The sequence below is a fragment of the Anabrus simplex genome, chromosome 6, assembly GCF_040414725.1.
Source record: "Anabrus simplex isolate iqAnaSimp1 chromosome 6, ASM4041472v1, whole genome shotgun sequence".
In the NCBI taxonomy this organism is placed as follows: Eukaryota; Metazoa; Arthropoda; class Insecta; order Orthoptera; family Tettigoniidae; genus Anabrus; species Anabrus simplex.
The window spans coordinates 171,758,054-171,778,616 of record NC_090270.1 but is presented as its reverse complement, the minus strand read 5'-3'; the positions used below and the strand labels follow the sequence as shown (position 1 = coordinate 171,778,616).

Sequence of the window (20,563 nt, the reverse complement as noted above, 5' to 3'; positions counted from 1 at the left end):
CTAAGTTCTGCTTCCAAGTCACGAATTTTTACGCGCAACCTCTTAATAATTGTCACGTGCTTTCTATTTCTTCTGATCTCCTTCCTTAATTTCCTGGTAATGTATTTTGGTACTGTTGATTTTAGGACGGGAGAAAAACTGTGTACCTACTGTTGTGGTGCCTACATTTATTAGGTCAGATTCTCGAGTATTATCAGGCACAGGAGAATCCGATTGTTCCACACATTTTCTCTTATTTCTTATATACTCATTTTCACTGTCCACTTTTTCAAGCTGTCTTTTCTTAGGAGCTTTCCTCCATTTTAAAGTGACTTGTTTGTGTTTGGGGAACTCTGTAAAAACTGAAGGGACTTTATTAGGCAGGAGCGTCTTTTTAGATGTACTTATACTAAAGTCTTCTTCTCTGAAGTGTTTACTGCACACCCTCGATTTTTCTGTAGGAACCCAGAGAGATCCCGGCTTGTCTCCTCTGCGAGATATAGCAACAAGCCACCGTTCTTTTAAAGCACTATTCACTGGAAACTTGTGAAATGAAATTCCACTACCTTTAATTTGTCGTGAATGACAATAAGGAACACAGCAATAAACCATGTTTGAACCTGCGAGTGCTTATTATCACAAGATTACACACATTCACAACCAACTCAATACACACGTTTAAAGGCGCGAACCTGGTAAACAGGGGGCAAGGTAGCGATCCTAGCGGCCCGCCAAAGAACTGCAGTGTGACCACTTCTATAGCATTTTACGGGCTCTATTTCCAGGCCTTGTATTATAGCGTAGGCAACGGTATAAACACAGATGGCTAGAGCGCCATCTTCAATGAGAAACTATAAATTTCACGTCACATTCGGGTAATGTTATCGCTAATGGCGACGACTGTCAAGGAGAAGTAGGAATAAAGGAAGTGCACCACCAAGGCAGGCTTGGTTCGGCACAAAATGGAAGAGCTGCCTGCAAAATTACATTTTCAAGACATTGTTTCCTAGAAAATCATTGTTTTCCTTGGCAACCGTGAGAGGTGTTGTTTGAACTTCAGCAAATAGTTTGAAGTTTATTTACTGGTATATTTTGAAGAACTTTATGCCTCCAGTCGCTACCTAATACTTACACATTACGATACGCTTAGTCGTGTGCTACGTGTTTTCAGTATTTGGTTGTGAGGATTCTTTTTTCTTGTTTAAGTGGTAGTGCCGTGTGTTATTATGGCTGCCTCCAGTGGAGGTGAAAGCCTTTTGTTAGGAGATAAGTTAGTTGTTGCGCAGGAGGAAGAAGTTCGGATGCAAGACGAATCTTCTGGAAACCTGGCAACTCAATCAATTTTGACACTCACAATTATCACAAAATTCTAATTCTAATGGTGTCAATGTACTGCCGCCTATGGAACGTGAACAGTATTCCCATTCACACCTTGGACCTTATATTGTGTACGTTGAATCTCTGGAAAACAAAAATTTAGGGCAACTCCATCCTATGGCCCTTGGGAGACATTTTTATGAACGTAATATTCCCGTCCAGTCTATCTCCCGTAAAGGTCGTAATCGCCTACAAATAATTTTTAATAATGCGGGCCAAGCCAACGATTTTCTGTGCCACCCTCTGCTCACATCTCTACATCTTAAGGCATACATCCCGTCATCTAATATTTTTCGTGTGGGGATTATTCGAGATGTGGATAAGAACCTTTCTGAAGACGACATTCGACTTTATCTTACTTCAACCGTACCGGTTAAAGCAGTACAACGTCTCAATCGTCGCATTGTTTCCAATGATGGTGTTGGTTATGTCCCCACTGGGTCAATTAAAATTACTTTTCGAGCCCAAAAGTTGCCTACACAAGTGTCTCTTTTCCAAGTCTACTTGCATGTTGAGCCTTTCATTTTTTCCCCTGTTCTTTGCAGAAAATGCCTCCGATATGGTCATACACAGGCCCAATGTCGTGCACAGGTAGCACGCTGCGGAAAGTGCTCAATGGAGCACGCCACCGATCATTGTACATCTCAAATTGCAAAATGTGTGTATTGCAAAGGCCCACATCCAACGGGAGCAATAACTTGTCCGGAACACAAATACCAACAAGAGATAAAGAAGGTCATGAGCACGGAACATATCTCATTTCAAGATGCTAAGAACAAGACTTCCCTCCCTCATTATCATCCGTCTCAACACCCCCAGGATTTTCCCCCCCTGGTACCAGAACAAGTCTCTTCTTCCCCTGTTCAAGATTTTTCTAGAAAACGTAAATTTACACAAGTAATCCAGAAATCTGCCCCTCCGCCTTTGACTCCGGGTTATGATAGAACTGGTTATCTTGCCTTGGTACGCCCTGACCCTGGTTCTACGGGCCGGGTTCCATTTTCTTCTCCTCCGCCTGCTACAACACCATCTTCTCTTCCCACAGCATCACCTCCCTCTACTTCGGGTCCTAGTTACCCGCCCCGATCCCACGACTCTCAACTGTTAATACAAAGAAACCAAGTACATCAAGAAATCCAACAAATCTTATTCTTGCTTCTTCAGAATGTGGGAGGAGAGTCTCCCATTTCACCGGTAATTTATCAACTACGAGATCGCATCGCTCATATCCTTACCCTATATGATACGCGTTTTGAAGTGGAACGCTAGAAGTCTTTTTCATAAAAAACATGAACTTCAACTGTTAATTCAGGAAACATGTGCTAACATCATTATAATACAAGAAACGTGGTTTTATGCAAACACCCTTTTTCATCTTCCTGATTTTCGAGTCGAACGCCTTGATACTAATGGAAGTGAAGGCCTTGCCATTTTTATTCATAAGTCTATTCCATATGTCCCCTTTCCTCTGACGCATTGCATTCCAAATACTCTTGCTTTAGGTATTATCGTGCGAAATATATATTTCATCAATGTGTATTGTCCTCCTGATGTTTATATCTCTACCTCTCACTGGTCCCGCTTCCTTACCCAATTTGATTCCATAGACAATGTTTTTCTCTTTGGTGATTTTAATTGTTCCCATACTGCCTGGGGTAGTTCTAAAGATACATCTAAAGGGACAAATTTTCTTACGGCAACTCAATCCCATCACTTTACCCTTTTAAATGACGGGTCCCCAACTCGACTCACCCCTCCAGGTTCACCCCCTAGTTCTGTTGATCTTTCGCTCTGCCATGACCACATGACTCCTAACACCGTGTGGCATATACTCAGTGACACTCATCTGAGTGATCATTTCCCTATTATTATTTCTTTTGGTGTTTGTAAACCACCCTTTTCCTCATCCCCACCCTCTCAGCTCAGTAATATTCGCTCTTTCCGAAATTTTGATAAACAATCGTATTGTAGTTTCCTTCACACCCATTTCCTTCAATACACGCCCAATACCTTAGACTATCCTACCCTTCTACGCATTCTCTCCTCATATGTTGAGACTTTCCATCCATTCAAATTTATCCCCTCCCTCTGCCCCCGTCCTTATCAGAAAATACATTGGTGGGACGACGAATGTCACAAGTTAATACTGCGGCGAACAGCTTTATTTAAATTGTATCGTAAGAATATGACACTAGCTAATTATTTAACATTGAAGCGTCATAATGCATGTATCAAACGCATATTTAATGCAAAGAGACGCGAGTCTTGGAAGGCCTTCATCTCCTCTCTTAATCATCGCGTATCTGCAACATCCCTTTGGAACGCCATTCGCGCACTTACCCGTGTTACTTCTGTACACCCTGCGCATTCGATTATTCTGCCTAATGTCCTTCTTTCTTTTCTATATACTATAACACCTGACTTCACAATTCCGCCTCCCTTTTCTTCTTTCCGTCCCATATCCCCCCAATTTTCTGTTTTACTTCAACCCATCCAACTGTCCGAATTACAGTCCGTTTTACAAGTAGTTCGTAGTTCATCTCCTGGTCCTGATAGTATCACTTACACTATGCTCCGACTTTTACCCCATACCGGTCTTCTTGTCTTACTTTCTCTTTTTAATAATATCCTTCTCACCTTACAGGTACCGGCACAGTGGAACAACTTTCATTTAGTCCCAATTCTTAAACCTGGAAAAGATCCCTCTTCTCCTTTAAGTTATCGTGGCATTGTTTTAAGTTCCTGTGTTAGGAAACTCTTTCAAAAAATTCTACTACGGCGTCTTCTCTGGGTTATGGAGAAACATCAGATCCTTCCTAAATATCAGTATGCCTTTTTTAAAGGACGTAGCACACAAGATCCACTCAATATTTTGTTGACTGATCTCCTACTAGCTAGACATCGTAAACATAGCACTATTACTGTTTTTCTTGATATTCAAGGCGCTTATGATTCCGTTCCTTTACATCTATTATGGTCGTGCCTTGATTCGCTTGGCTTTCCCTCTGCTTTTATTTCTCTATTAGAACGCCTATATACTTCTCGCACTCTCATTCTCAAATCCCCCTTCCCCCCGTTTCCAGGAAGACACGTTTCGCATGGAGTCCCACAGGGTGATATACTAAGCGGTATCCTCTTTGCGCTTTATATGCGAGATTTAGAACGTATAATTACAAAGAACGCACGAGTTTTAGCTTACGCAGACGACTATGTTTTATACGTATCACATGATAGTGTTGATGTGTGTAGGAGAAAAATAGAATGTGTCCTTCATGAGGTTGCTCTCTGGTTACATGAACATGGTTTCTCACTCTCGCCTTCCAAATGTGCTGCAATCCTATTTACCCATACTCGCGCACCTAACCGTTCTCCTCTCCTTCTTGATCGTCTTACTATCCCCTTTGTTAATCAGCATCCCTACCTTGGAGTCATATTGGACCACAAATTATCATGGTCTCCTTATGTGGTCTCTCTTCAACGTAAAACTGATCGTTTTATTTCTATTTTACGTACGATCACCCGTCGAAGTTGGGGCGCTGACCCCGTTACAGCTATTCTCCTTTACAGAGCAACTATTCGATCCTTGCTAGATTATTGTGCTCTTTTTATCGACACCGCTTCTGCTACTATCCTTGCACGTTTAAATACAATACAATACCGCGCACTACGTGTCTGTTTAGGAGCACTTAAAACTACACCAACCAATGCCTTATTAATAGAAGCCGGTGAACAGCCTTTAAAGATTCGGCGACAGACTATAGCCGCTAAGTATGTCCTCAAACATTTTACTGTCACCCGGTCTCAGCTTATCCCCAAGCTACGACTTTTACATTCTTATTATTCTTCCAAATCTCCCCGTGGAAATCGTGTCCCTGCTTTATATACCGCATTTCGTTCTCTTATACCAAGAGAAGATGAGCTCCTCCGTTTACCCACATTGCCTTTATACTCTATCCCTTATGACAGTCAGTCCTTTTGTCCTCAAGTAATTATATCTTCTTCTGAATCATTTTCTTGTCTAACACATTCTACTCCTCTTTCCCCTCTTGCAACTAAACGTATTCGACTTTCCCTCTACATAAGGGAAGTAAGCATTTTTACTGACAGATCAAAATCAGCACACGGCGTTGGAGCAGCCTTTTATATCCCCCAACCATATACTCTCTCTGAGTTTTCCCTCCCTTCTGCCTTTTCTGTTTTTACCGCCGAATTGTTTGCTATTCGACAAGCCCTCATTACCATCAGGTCACATGCTTATGATAAGGTTACGATTTTCACGGATGCACAAAATGTTCTGCATGCCTTATGCTCGCCTCTCTCTTCCCCTAATTGGTACTTATATAGCGTTAAGTATCTCTTATATATCCTTACTCGTTCTGGTGTTTATATAACTCTAGTTTGGGTTCCCAGTCACTCTGGTATCATGGGGAATGAGACTGCTGATCAGGCAGCTAAACGAGCATCACAACAATCCCCCTCTCTTTTTCTTGCGATCCCCCCTTCTGATCTCATTCATGAAGTGCGGGATATAGCATATCAACATTGGCAGTCCGATTGGAATGAAACGTCACGAGAAAAGGGATGTTTTTATCATCAATTACAACCTGTTATTCCTCTTAAACCGTGGTTTTATTATGGTACGTACTCTCGACGCCATATCACATCTATTATACGTCTACGTTTTAATCATGCCCTTACTCCCCAATATAAAAATCGTTTTCATCTTCCTCCCCCAACTTCCTGTGCTTGTGGCTTGTCTGATACTGACAGTAATCATCTTCTGTTACAATGTCCTGCTTTTGATGTTCCCCGCCAGCGCTTCCTATCCTCTTTGCTTAACATGGGCATCCCCTTCCCCACAAGTATTTCGTGTTTATTATTCTCTCTAACTCCTACTCTTGTGAACAGCATAAATCAGTTTCTTGATGAAGCACATATTATATTATAATCCTCTGACAGTCTCTTTATGCTCTCTATTCCATTGCAAAATGTTTATCATAATTTTGGTAGGATATAAATCTCTTTACCCTCTGTCTATATGTTATCATCGTTTCTTGTGTGACTCCTATAGAATGTTTTTTTTTCCTTTTTTTTCTATCAATTACTTTTTAAAGTACAATACGAGTGATACATGTGCCAGTGTTAAGTAATTAATGTTTTCGTGACTGGACGATAACACATGAGTCCAACCACACCTTTCAAGAAGAAGAAGAAGAAGAAGAAGAAGAAGTTTCCTAGAAAAGGAGTAGGCCAAGACTGGCCTGGAGAATACACCTTTAAAGCTATCTTCTAATGCTTCTGTATTGTGACCATATTTGTACAAAAATATATACAATGGGCCATGAATATGAAGCAGAAAATCTGCCAGTTATTCAGTGGCATACTGCAAGTTAGATGATGAACTGATTTCTTTGAAATATGTAAATAAATGGCCTTCAGTCAAGCTAGGTGAATATAGATTTTCCTTGTACACATCACACTCATTTTTTATACCTAAAAGTTTCAAAATATAACCTTCTACATATGTCACAGCTTGATTGTCCTATAAAAGTTCAGAGTGGGATTCACTGATCTGACTTGAGACAGTAATTTATACCATCATGATCAACAGAGCCAGTGCCACTTATGTACTCCGGGATTGTGATCATCAGCACTTTTAAAAACTGATATAAATTGCTAAGGGGAAAACAATTATCACTCTCACACTTACCCATAGCCTTGATGAAGGGCTAAGTCATATTATTTCCAATACAAGTTTTTAAACGTATTACAAACTGAAAACATGTACGATTTGTGTTGGGAATGCCATGCTGTCATATGCAACATAATGCATTCTCTAAGGGCTCCTGATTGAGAGCTCTCATATTAAGATACTTGAATCCTACTTTCTTCTACCTATTCCACACAAACAAATAGATCTTATAGTAATCTGCCACCCATCAATGAAACTGAATGTGCATGTCTTATCTGTACCAGTTTTAAGATCTCTTATTTTCCAGGTACCTATCTCTTTTAGAATAGTGTTCCAAAACACAATGTGTGGAGAATTTCCTGAAAGGGCACATCTATACATCTTACTTTCATGGGCATTCTGGTTACAACTGTTCAAAGAATCCAGAAGGTTGTCACTTGCTTTTACAAATTCTGCTGTGTATATAGCTTCTGAGGCAACACTTTGAGTAGCTACACATGTTTCAATTACAGCTGCCACAGTATGGCTTAACTTTGTAGCAGCAACTTTAACTTTCATTCACATAGCTATCCTGAAAGTTGAAATGTTTTCTCAGTTTGGGCAAAAAGGACAAACTGGGCAACATTAATTTATAGGAAGGGGAGTTAGGGATTGGAATAACTTCCCAAGGAAAATGTTCAATAAATTTCCAATTTCTCTGAAATCATTTAGGTAAAGGCGAGGAAAACAACAGATAAGGAATCTGCCACCTGGGCGACTGCCCTAAATGCAGATCAGCATTGATTGATTTAAATCTTTTCTCTTGGTCTATATTGAATATTGAATGTATTTAAATTTTACTACCCTGTGATCATTAACTTGAATCTTATTTTAAATTAAGGCACTTCCGGTATTTTTCAGAATGGGAACATGATACATGACAACAATTGGTTCACTATTCACAAGAAAATGGAATGGACTGGGTCTATCTAAATTATCTTGACAATGCTTTCTGATTTCTCCAGCCATGGTCACAAATTGTGCAAACAACTTTCAACCCTTACTTATAACAAATTCAATCAGCTGTTGTAAGGCTACATTACATACTGGTACTGAATTTGTGGTGAAATAATAGGCAATTACAAGTTTCCAAGTTCTGTGAATACCTCTTAACATGAAAACTAACGCATGATTTGCTAGAGCAGATGAGCTTCCTAAAGGACCAAGATCTTCATACCCACATATACCTTGTTTATTAGCCTCATAATATAACCCATTTTCTAGTGACATTTCATAAAATAGGAGGGCACAGTATTTGTTAATATCAGACATTTTAGAACCTCTACTTTCAGCACTTCAACTATGGATGGATTCAGACCAGTCATAAGGTATTTGAGATGGTAAAGTGTTCAAAGGCAGAGGGAAGATTATCGAGTACCCAAATATCGACATAAGCGAGGCCCACATTTATAAATTGAAAGTGCCATAACCGTATCCTCATTCCACCACATACCAGATAGAGCTTTGTTAGCATTCTGTAACTGAGCACTGATAAATGATTTACTGACAAAAAATGATTCTCACCTTCATCCATAAGAGTATGTGTGTTTTCTCCAATCTCAACCTCTTCAACATCACTTAATACTGAAAGATCTAGATTACAAATCCTGTTTGTGAAATTACTGAAATTTCATTTAGGCCTACATTTCTATGCTATTACTTGACACAAGCATGTCTAAGTTACAGGGATTATAGAGGATAGTTTCCAGATGTTTAATATGAAGATAAAGTTGGAATTCAAGAGGACAGATTGGGGCAAATATTAATTTATAGCACAAGGAGTAAGGGATTGGAATAAATTATCGAGGAAAATGTTCAATAAATTTCCAAGTTTGTTGAAAATATTAAAGAAAAAAGTAGGTAAACAACTGATAGGTAATCTGCCACTTCAGCAACCACCCTAAATGCAGATCATTAATTGATTGATTGAACAACATTATAATTTAATTGATGCCTAGTGTGCCGGTAGGTAATAAGGTCCTTCTCAAGAAAATGAACTTCACAAACATAAAAACTAGAACAATTTACACCATCACTCACACGACACACATGCTTCCACTGCTTCAGAGAATCCTTGTTTATAAAACTGCTTATTCTTGATGTTGAGATTGCCATTCGACATAATAGCCACTTGTACATGCTGAAAACTTGCAGGAGTACTTTAACCTCAACGTGTTACCTCTCTGAAATAAAGAACATGACGTTTATAAACAAAGTTTCAATACTGAAAACAAAGGAATGGAAGGAATGAAAAAGTATAATTTAATACACTATTTGGAATTATATTTCCATAACTTACCTTTGCTGTACTTAGCATCTTAGGGCAGAAAATAACAATGTTTATGTTCTGATTACATGTAGCTTACAATGAAATTGCAAAACTACAGAACTCAAACATACAGCAACACCTGGACATTAAGCATACCGTATCTAAAAACTTTAACCGGTTCCTTCTTCGTCGCAACTTCTTCTCATAACCATACAGAATTAAACAGTTTTAAACAGTACAGAACTGAATCGCCATTTTCCATTTTACGAGCATAGGCCACGAGGCAAGCCAGCCAATCAAGATGCGCATACGTCACGAGGCAAGTCAGCCAATCAAGACGCGACTCTACACCCTGCAGCGCTTCCAAGTGGTATGGACCTGGAATACGGCCTGTTGTACTTTTGTCGTATCTCACCTTCACCCCCATGGTGGCCACCTCTCCTCTGCTCGGTTGGCCGGTCAGAGTACAGAGCTTATGGGACAGCAACCCACTCTGCATCTACCGACCCAGATGAGCTTATCAGAAGCCCTATATAAGAGGCACAGTCTGATAACTGCATATGGGAGATAAAACTCCACAATGGAGTTACCAATAGAGCATGTCAAAAAACAGATCAGATGTAAGGCTTTTTCAGGCGTTTGCTCTATTAACTAGCGTTAATATCTAATTCCCTCCTTGGGAACTTGGAATTTCCATTCGGAATTGCTAGGCGGGCAATAATTCTATTGTGGAGTTTTATCTCCCGTATGCAGTTATCAGACTGTGCCTCTTATATAGGGCTTCTGATAAGTTCACCTGCATACACCCCAGCGTCAGTGGGTAGGGTCTGACACATTCCACTCTGATGAGTCTAGTGTCAGACCTAAGACGAAATGCTGGTTAATAGAGCAAACGCATGAGAAAGCCTTACACCTGATCTGTTTTTTTTTAAAGTGATATGTTCCAAGCTGTCAGTGGAGAGATGGCAGGGAATGACATTAATAGACAAAAGTCTGAGTGGTTTGATCAGAATATGAAGATAAAGTTGGAATTCAAGAGGACAAATTGGGGCAAATACTCGTTAAAAGGGAGGAGAGTTAGGGATTGAATAACTTACCAAGGGAGATGTTCAATAAATTTCCAATTTCTTTGCAATCATTTATGAAAAGTCTGGGAAAACAACAAATAGGTAATCTGCCACCTGGACAACTGCCCTAAATGCAGATCAGTAGTGATTGATTGATCACTGATTAATTTGTCATAATCAAGTCATTGTGATTTTGGTAAATACTTTTTCAATGAAAAAGAGAATTATTTTTCTCAAAACATGCACAAATAACTTTTATTAAAGGGTTTTTGTGTATAGTATTGAGAGGGAAAATCATATTTTCTCCTGTTTTTCAGTTTAGTGAGATTGTCATTCAGTTTTCAGAAAATGATTACCAACTAAATATTAAAATAAGGGTATTAAAATCAGGTAGTATGTCACGTATTTTATCTAATTATACACCAAATAAAGTAACTGCTGCAGCAGAAAGATGGCGGGAAATAATTAAACAACATGTGTTGGTGAGAAATTAAAAACAATAACATGATCCAAGCCATGACCGTTTAACTGCAGATCCACTTCTCGTTCACTAAATAACCATACAATTTGACAAGAGAATGACTGACCTAACTTCAATCCAATTACTGGGCAAGAGGAGGAAACTTTTATTTCAAGGTTACCAAAATTTGAAGAGAAGACAGTGTCCTAAAGTGGCAGACCAATGATGAGCACAAGGATGGTCTAAGAAACCATGAGGCATCTGCTATGAAGTTGAAGTGCTTCGAACAGAATGAATGTCACAAAACTGTCAAGCTCTTGTCTTCAGATGACATAAAAAGAAAATCACAAGTACTGGCATTAATTTTTTTATTAATTTTATTAATTTGAGGAAATTAACCCCAAGATTGTCAGAAAATTCCATAAAGCAATGTTTGTATGGCATTATTCTTTGCCGAAGGGATATAAATTCCTAAGATATCATACCAACCACTGAACCACATAGAATAACACTGTCTTGTTTTGTAGGAGATATCAGTCTTGAAACCAGTGTTATACTTCTTAATAAGGTTGAATTATTTTGTACTCTGGTTGTTGAAATGTACAAGAACTATACAAGATATGTTCTTGAAGCCCTCGAGAATAAAATCAGAGGACCAATGTGTGAAATTTCAGAGGCAAAGATAAGAGTGTTTTGGATGTTTATAATGCTGATGCATCAGGATGTATATATTATTTTCAACAGCTGCTTTGATGAAAGGTTAGACCTTTATTAGATATATGAAATAAGATATGAACTCAAGAATCAGGAAAGTGTTCGTCAAAACATATGAAGTGCTTAATGAGTGCATCAGCAGTAAGCTGAGAAATGTATCTCACTAAGAATGACTTTTTAAGAAGGGAAATCAAGTCTTATTAAATTCAATGGTTGTTCATTGGACTGAGCTGGCTCCTTGGCTGAATGGTCAGCGTTGTGACCTTCGGTTCGGAGGACCCCAGGTTCGCTTCCCAGCCGGGTCAAGGGTTTTGATCTTAAAGGGTTAATATTCTTGGCTTAGGAACTGGGTATTACTGCTACTCCCAGAATCCCTGCAAACTCTCACACCACACAAAACACTTTACTCCCCTACAATAACACAAACTTTCCCACACACTGCAGATACCAGTCACCCTCGTTGGAGGGTCTGCCTTTAAGAGCTGCACCAAGCCAGAAATAACCACAAGAAATGATTATACTGGACTGAGAAGAGTATTAGGAGCAAATGATAAGCTGCATTGCAGAACTGCTACTTACAGTATAAATAAAATAATGAAAACACATACTTTGCCTCTATCCTCCTCCACAAATGTCAAAAACACAAAAAAGATAATACCAGTGTGGACCAAACAATAAACAGAAGGTTGTGCTTGTGTGATTCGTGAAATATTTTTACCGAATTTAACTCTAAGTATCTTGGATGGCACGATATCTAAGGTATGTAGTGAAATAAATAATATTGTTAATTTCTTTAAATTGCTTTTTGTTTAAGTCGAAAAGTTGGTAGAAATATTTCACGTTTCTGTTTCTAGAGCCCTGCACAGATATGCAAAATAATATCCGCATCTGCAAACTGGTCATCTGCGGATAATTTAAGTATTTGACTACAGTATATTACACCCAAGGTATTGAAAATGGATAGATCTGTTAACATAATATAATAGGCATGACACCTGGCAACAGAACCCCTACAGTCGCATGTTTATGAGGGATTTTCTCTTGCAGCAACTACTGACGTATTGACCTTTGTTCCTTCCTTCCATTAATTGCGGGCAGGAGCCAGTTAGGCTTAGGTCAGATTTACGGCTTTATGGTTTCAAGGCTCTTTATATATCATTACTCTCCCATACCAATATCAAGGGTCGCCTAACCACAAGCAAAACAAGAGTACACCTGAGTGAAAAACAATGAGTGTCATTATTTAGAAATTATCAGCAAAATTATCCGTACAGTTTGTATCCACCAAGACACTAACTTCGTGGATATCCGCATCCGTGCAGAGCTATATCCATTTCTACTCAAGCTACTACACAGTTATATTCTCTGGCACATGTAGGAGGTTTTGTGGTGAAGAAGATCGTTGGCATGACACCCTGTGCTATATAGAAAGGTAAAGTGATCACTACAAACTACAACTCTGCGACAGGAACTCCATGTTCCATTATCCATCGTCTAGGCTCGTAGCACTTTTGTGCAATTTCATAGAAAGTGTTGTCTATAAGTTACCAAAGACAGACATATGAGAAAAAAAACTTGGAGAAGTATTTACTACCTGCTTTGGACACTAGTATCTTCAATGTGTGCACTAAGAGTGAAATGCATTCACTTACACATTAGTGCATTGACCTGTACAAGTTTCATTTCAGTTATTTTGAGACATATCACTTCGGTAACAACAAAGGTGTTCAAGAAACAGATATATTTAAATAGTAAACACATAATAAACCACAAATTCCTGCGCGTCTGAAGTTGGTGCTTTGAGCTGAAGCATGCTGCGTCTGATGTTCAGGAAAAGGTTATTAGTGCCTAACAGAGAAAACTGGAACTTCTACCTACAACAAACGAGCATGATATTACCGAGGTTTGAAGGACATCACAGCAGACTATGGTTCAACACATTCTACTTGCTTTTATTTTAGCATTCTTCTCATTTGTTAGGTTTGTGCATGACTACCAAGCTCCATCTTACATCGCCAGGAATGTTTATTTACTATCTTTGCTCTGAAGACTCTAAAAATATGCTTTTATTATGCACTATATTATGAATGCTATGGTTCAGTGCAAACAACCATGGAGGATATATTATTTCACAGCTGGTTTTAAGAGATAGGTAAAGAAAACGTGAAGTAACTTCTATAGAGAGCAAAAAATAAACATATTAAACTCTCCAATTATTATTACTTTGGGAAGAAATTACATTTTAACTGCAAATACTTAGATGATAAGGTTCTAATTTCTTTAAATTTTTAAGTGGAAAAATGCCTTATATATATATACATTACTATATTCTGGAAATATTTAATTATTATTCTGTACATTTTACTACATGTTACAGATTCAAAGATAACCACAGCCTTTAACACATGTTCTTTTAGCTACAATATTTTTATTACTTCCATGAAGTACATATAAATACCTATTACCAGTATTTTACATTGGGTTAGAGATTTATCGTAAGCAACTCCCTGGGACAGATCGGTCTCAAAGCAACACCGAGACAAATTGTATGTTCTATGTATAAAATCAAGTCTGACATCTTATAAATCAGAGAATTATATGTTCAGTAGATTTTTGTTACAGAATGACTGACTACAATTATAAAATGAGTTTGGTTCCCACCCACTATTTGCATTCCATTGCAGCTGTTTTACAGTTACATCATACTCGGCAGAAGAATTTATAAAATTATGTTTTCTTTCTTCAATTCAGAGTTTAATTGCGATGATATTTCAACTGGAGTGGAAAACTGATGATGATCAAACAGATTATATTTATTTTCTTTATTCTGAAAAAAGAAAAAAAAAAAACCTTTGAAATATCATCACAATTAAACTCTGAATTGAAGAAAGAAAACATAATGGAGAGCAGCAACTTAGCAGTGCAGTCAACAGATCATACACCAAAGACAAAAGAACTTAATTTAAGCCCACATGTGCATTATCAACCATGCTTTTAATATTTAAACTGATGTTTATATGGCCCAGAATAACACACATGATGTATTTTGGGTTTATACTGTCTGTCTATTTTGCACAGTAAAATCCCAAACGATATATCTAATGTAGGCCATTTACTGCTCTCCATCTAATTCTTAAACTTATATCATTCTGTTCTTAGTTTTCCTAACCAAAACTATGTGTAATGTCTTTTTTTTTTTTTTTTTTTTTGCTAGGGGCTTTACGTCGCACCGACACAGATAGGTCTTATGGCGACGATGGGATAGGAAAGGCCTAGGAGTTGGAAGGAAGCGGCCGTGGCCTTAATTAAGGTACAGCCCCAGCATTTGCCTGGTGTGAAAATGGGAAACCATGGAAAACCATCTTCAGGGCTGCCGATAGTGGGATTCGAAATGTCTTTTTTAATCCTGCAATATACTTACATACTCTAAGACTAGACACAATTTTGAGACTGGCAAAGAATAAAGATGGAACATAATTTAAAAAATACAGATTTTCAGTCACTTCCTATGATAGGTGAAGGGGAATATTTCGAATGAGAAATGGAAGGAGTTTGTATTCTACGACTGACTTGCAAATTCATTTTTTTTCTTGGAGAGGGAATCTACTTAAAATAACTTCAAAACTTAATATGCTACAGTGTCATGCATAGAGAATGGAACTTTCTGAAATTAAACTAATTATAAACAGTTTGTTGAATTTCTGTAACAAGTCTTGTACATCATCTTTTAGAGTGTATGGTGAGCAAGCAGCTGATGCAATACCTATGTTGAAGACAATGATGGGAATGCTTACTTCACTTCAAAATGTTCTGTGATTACCTTCTTTGAATGCGGTTCTTAACAAAGGCAGTCAAAGGCCTATAATACAAATACTGTGGTGTTCTTAGGACAAAAGAATAAAATTTAATTCACACAGCTGTTGAAATGTTCTTCCTTAATCAGCGATGCATAATTCGCTATCATTTGATCGAAGGAACATTTTAAATATAAAAAATTTTCCAGCCACTGTTCCCCTCCCTATTTATTTAAATATATGGTTGACTAGAAAATAATAGTAAAACCTCTACAAAGGAGGGAAAGAAGACAATACTAAGAACAATGGTTTGCATAAAATGCCAAATAAAGTTTCAAGATGAACAGCAACAGTATGCAATTACAAGAGCAAAGTAATCTTCAAATTAATGTTGTGATTTTCAATAACAGTATGCACAGATATACAATAGCCATTTACATTTATAGAAAATATAAAATTACATCAGACTACTGTTTTATAAATTAAGACCAGAAACTAGACTTGCCACCATGTTGCTCATAGATAAACCATTTGCAATAGGTTAACACCCACACAAGAATAGTTCATGACGGTCAAGAACTGAAGGATGACAAAAATGTAACAGATAAGTTTATATTTAGTAAAAGTTTTCCAACAGATATAATTAAAAGTTGTAATAAATACTACCACACATTCAAAATCAATCTACCGACCAAATGACACTGGATACTTTTGGAATTACTCTCTTCACATAGCATTAAAAGAAAAAACTTGCTATAGCAAGCGGCAAAACAGAAATAGAATAACTAAGTATTCTGAATCAAATATAGTTATGCAAAACATTATAAAAATTAAAACCTTTGTAACCAAAGAGTTTGTGTTTGAAAGATGCAGGGGAAGACTTTCCTGTAATGTTTAAAGAGTAAATTGCTAATGTACTCTAAGAACACACAAATAACAACAGGGTTAAAAATATTTACACGCTACTCTTCCAAACAAAAGAGATTAATTTTTTAAAGCATTCTATTAAATATAACTTGCTCTTTAATTTATAGAGAAGTCAAAAAATCACAACTACCAGCATCAATTGGATTTGTAAATCACAATCATTTAACACAGCTAACTTTTTTTTTAAACCTAGGCCTAGTGGTTATTTGATTCAAGCTTTGATTTGCCTGTAATTAAAATTGTGAAGTAAACAATGAAAAGATTTGTAGTAAGAAGTGGAGCTGAAAACAACAGACTAAACAACTAGTCGCTGGTTTATTTCTTCTTTCCATATATCACGTTCCCATATTGCAGCTTTCTACTCTTTCTCTTAACATTTCAGAGAGACAGAAATTATTACTATTAGAAAAGAAGAGAATCTTCACATGCCCAACCATTCAATATCAATAAGAGAAATACTAATGAAGAAGAGAGAACTGATTTTATATATGGCTAAAAATCTCTCCTTTAAAATTCTGTCTATACTATTTTATCATTCCCATTTCACTACTGTACTTGTCTGCCAGTTCTTCAGTATTTTTATTGCTTTTTGATGGATGTAACTGGAATTTAGTATTTAGACCAGATTATATTAATTTTATGATTAAAGCAACAGGACCTTCTCAATGAGTAAAAATCAGTGGTTTCATAATGCATGAGGGCCTTAATTTTCTAAGATAAATAAACCCACTTCATTCAGCACACTTTCAATTACTCATATAAAAACTGTAACAAAAATATGAAAAGATGTAATGAAACTTGGAACAACAGAATAGTGATCAGTATTGTCTGCAGAGGCCTGATCTTTCCCAGCTGAAGGTGATAATGCTATGTCTAAATCAAGCTAGGTCTAAGTCATGAAAGTTTGAACACATTTATACAAAGCTAATATATTGTGCTGCCAAGTCTTCCATTTCCAATCTTGCAGAAGGGAAACAAGGAAACAAACTTTTAAATTACATAAGAAAGCAAAACAGTATTGTTTTTTTACAAGGCACAATCCGCCAAATTGCTACTGTGCTGGCTTGAAGCAACTTTAGGCTCGAAGATATCCCTGGATAGAGGGAGATGAAGAACCCCGAGAAACACGCCTGCCCCTGCAAAAGAAACAAGTGTAATCCATTAAAGATTGCTGAGCTAGCGAATTTGGAGTAAAACACTATATAAGGAGAAGGTAAGATACATACCGATACACTTCTCTATTAGAAAGGTCATTTGGATGTGGGCTTTCTCTTGATGCGCTCCGGCCACAAGCCAACTTCGATTCTACGCACTGAAAAATCAATAACCTGTTACTTTGTACCCAAGTGCAGTGTTCATACATGGGAATTCACAGCTAATGCCATAAAATTTAAGTTCTAAAATAGAAATATAGTTTGCTAATAAATAACTCATGGTTTTAAAATTACGTGTTATAAATTGGAGGTACTTGCAAGTGAAAGAGAAATGACTGGTAAGATATAACTAATCTCTGGGACAGGCCTACAAGACCAGTTACATCTTCTTCTTAGTGATGAAAATATACCTGGAATTAATGGTAATGAAGACATAATTGAAATGTTTGCGTTAGGGAATGATATACTGAATGTAGATTCCGATTTAAACTTGGCAGAATTTATTACCGATCAAGAACACTATGACGAGTGTGATGCTGGCGATGTCAACATTCATCAGGATAGCGAAACTAATGAACAATTTAATCCAAATGCCAACACTCATTCAGATTTTAAAAATACCCTCGTCGCTACCAAAGGAGATAATACGGATTATTCTGCAATAGACAATGACATTCAGAGTGACCAAATATTACCTCCTAGGACACCTATTGCGAGTGATACTAAGGACGCCAACAATGTTCTGAATGAATCAGCCAGTGAAGTAAGGAAAAGAAGGAAGAAAACATGTTGCAAGTAGTAAGAGGGAAATGAGTACGAGGCTTCGTATAACAGGAGAGCACTACACTGGCTACTGATGAAACTCTAATACGGGCTACAAATCAATTCAAGATGTGCCAAGACCTGCCAGAAAAACTGGCCTAGGATGCACAAAATTATCCTGTGAAAAGTCAAAATGGAGATATTGTAATATCATTCCTGAGGATGCCAGGAGAGAATTGCATTCTAATTTCTGGAAAAAATTGAGCCTCAGTGAAAAGAAACTGTACATCAAGTCATCAGTGGAGTATCTGCCAATAAAACAAAAGAGGGATGGTGCTGGTGATAAAAGATAAGGTACTTTGAAATACTTCATTAAAGTAGTGGAAGAACGGCATCGTGTGTGTAAAGGCCGGTCTCCACTGATTAACATTTAACACAAACATGGTAACTGAACATGTTTTAAAAAAAAAAAAAAAGCTATTTGTTAGGGGTGTCGACCTATAAGATCTTTTACACCTACTGGCACCATATGTGAGGAAACTGCGTGTATTATGTATGTGAGGAAAGGAACGTTAAGGACGACACAAACACCCAGTCCCCAGGCCAGGGGAATTAATCATTACAATTAAAAACCCCTGGCCCAGCTGGGAATCAAACCCGGGGCCGCCAGGTGACAGGCGGACGCGTTGCCCCCTACAACGCGGGGCCGGATAATTGAACATGTTAGAATTGACATATATGTTGTCATTGCGTCTTCCGATTGACTTTGCACGTTAACTCAGAATGTTGAGGTTAACACGTAACATGTTCGCGTGTTATGTCGAGTCAATTAGTTGTTTGTGTGATGTCTGCACAGCTCCGGCAACTTCCGTGCCGTTTCCATAATAACAGATAGCTTAAAAGTTGTGCTTCTCGTGAAAAAAGTAGGATTATAGTTACAAGCTACAAATACAGTATGTGCACAGGTCATTCTCTCTGCACTATAGTAAAATTTATAATCAGAAATGGAGTGAAGCAAGGAGATCACTCTGGACTTAATGACATAAAAGAATGGCCTTCTTTGTGGGATGTCTCATCAAAGGAATACCGACATAAAGCGAGGAAAGCCGATAGTTTCCAGGAACTGAAAATTATCTATAATTGCTCCCGTGAGTGCATTGGAAAAAAACAAACTAACTTCCCTCCGCTCCTAGTACAGTCGAGAATTGCAAAAAGTTCAGAAAAGTTGGAAGATGGGGACGGGAGTGGACAAAGTTTATACTGTGCGGAAACGCAGAGTTATCCCAAGACACGTGAGATGGAATAGCTACTCGTAATTGTGTGTTCTCCTTTCTTACATTAGGAAGTATTTGTGTCCAAAACTACATTATACAGAATTTTTAAAAATCCAAACCTGTCTTCTGCTTTTAGATCATTCAGAATGTCATCCACATTGTGCCTTTTATCGAGATATTGTCGTACCCACATTCTCCACAGTGGCAATAACAAAGGTCAAATCCTCTTCATCTGAGTCTATTGTCCTTGTTTGAAAATACAAGACACTACCTGAATTTATTACCACAAACTTATATGATGAACTACCTGTTCATCATACCACTAAATTTAACAAATCCTTTGTTTGCACTGCATCACGTATCTTTAACGTCTTTAATCTTCACCCTTTCGCAAATAACACTAACTGTACCCAACTAAAGCAGTTCTTAACATCTATCTTTCTGGAGGAGTACGCAAGAGGCTGAGATCAGGCATTCTTGCGTCTGACAATCAGAAATATGTGTATTTCGAAGAAAATTGTTTATCTGCTTTAGCTTTAGATCCATGTAGTCCAAAATAACAGAAGGCCTTAATGATTTAATGATTTACTTTCTTACTTATTATATACTGTATGCCTTAATCTTACTGGATTTGGTATCTGTATTTTCATTTTTTTTTTTTTTTAGTTTCATGTTTAGTTTAATACTTTAATATTATAAAAATTTAGTTACTGTGTTCATAAACCTGTTTTGTATTATAAGAAGATGCTACATAAAGGGGCTTTTCAGCCTCAGTGGCATGTAAATTATGATCAATAAATTCAATTCAATATAAACAAAGGAAGTCCAGTTTAATAATAATGTTATTTGCTTTACGTCCCACTAACTACTTTTACAGTTTTTTGGAGACACCGAGGTGCCGGAATTTTGTCCCGCAGGAGTTCTTTTACGTGCCCATAAATCCACCAACATGAAGTTGACGTATTTGAGCACCTTCAAAATACCACCGGACTGAGCCAGGATCGAACCTGCCAAGTTGGGATCAGAAGGCCAGCGCCTCAACTGTCTGAGCCCCT

At 37.6% G+C, this 20,563-nt stretch overlaps 1 protein-coding gene across 4 annotated transcripts in view; it reads right to left on the bottom strand.

Annotated features, from left to right (window-relative positions):
- Window positions 1-14,005: 14,005 nt before the first annotated feature.
- Window positions 14,006-20,563, bottom strand: part of nudE (Nuclear distribution protein nudE) — a 270,984-nt gene continuing 264,426 nt past the window's right edge. For 3 of the 4 annotated variants that reach the window (XM_067150051.2, XM_067150050.2, XM_067150052.2), the window contains 2 exons: window positions 17,545-17,630; window positions 14,006-17,454 (listed from right to left, as the gene is read on the bottom strand). In XM_067150051.2, the coding sequence (XP_067006152.1) occupies window positions 17,394-17,454; window positions 17,545-17,630 (147 nt within the window). In that variant the 3' untranslated portion in view covers window positions 14,006-17,393. The remainder of the gene's footprint in view (window positions 17,455-17,544; window positions 17,631-20,563) is intronic. The other variant, XR_010860559.2, reaches the window with a different exon arrangement.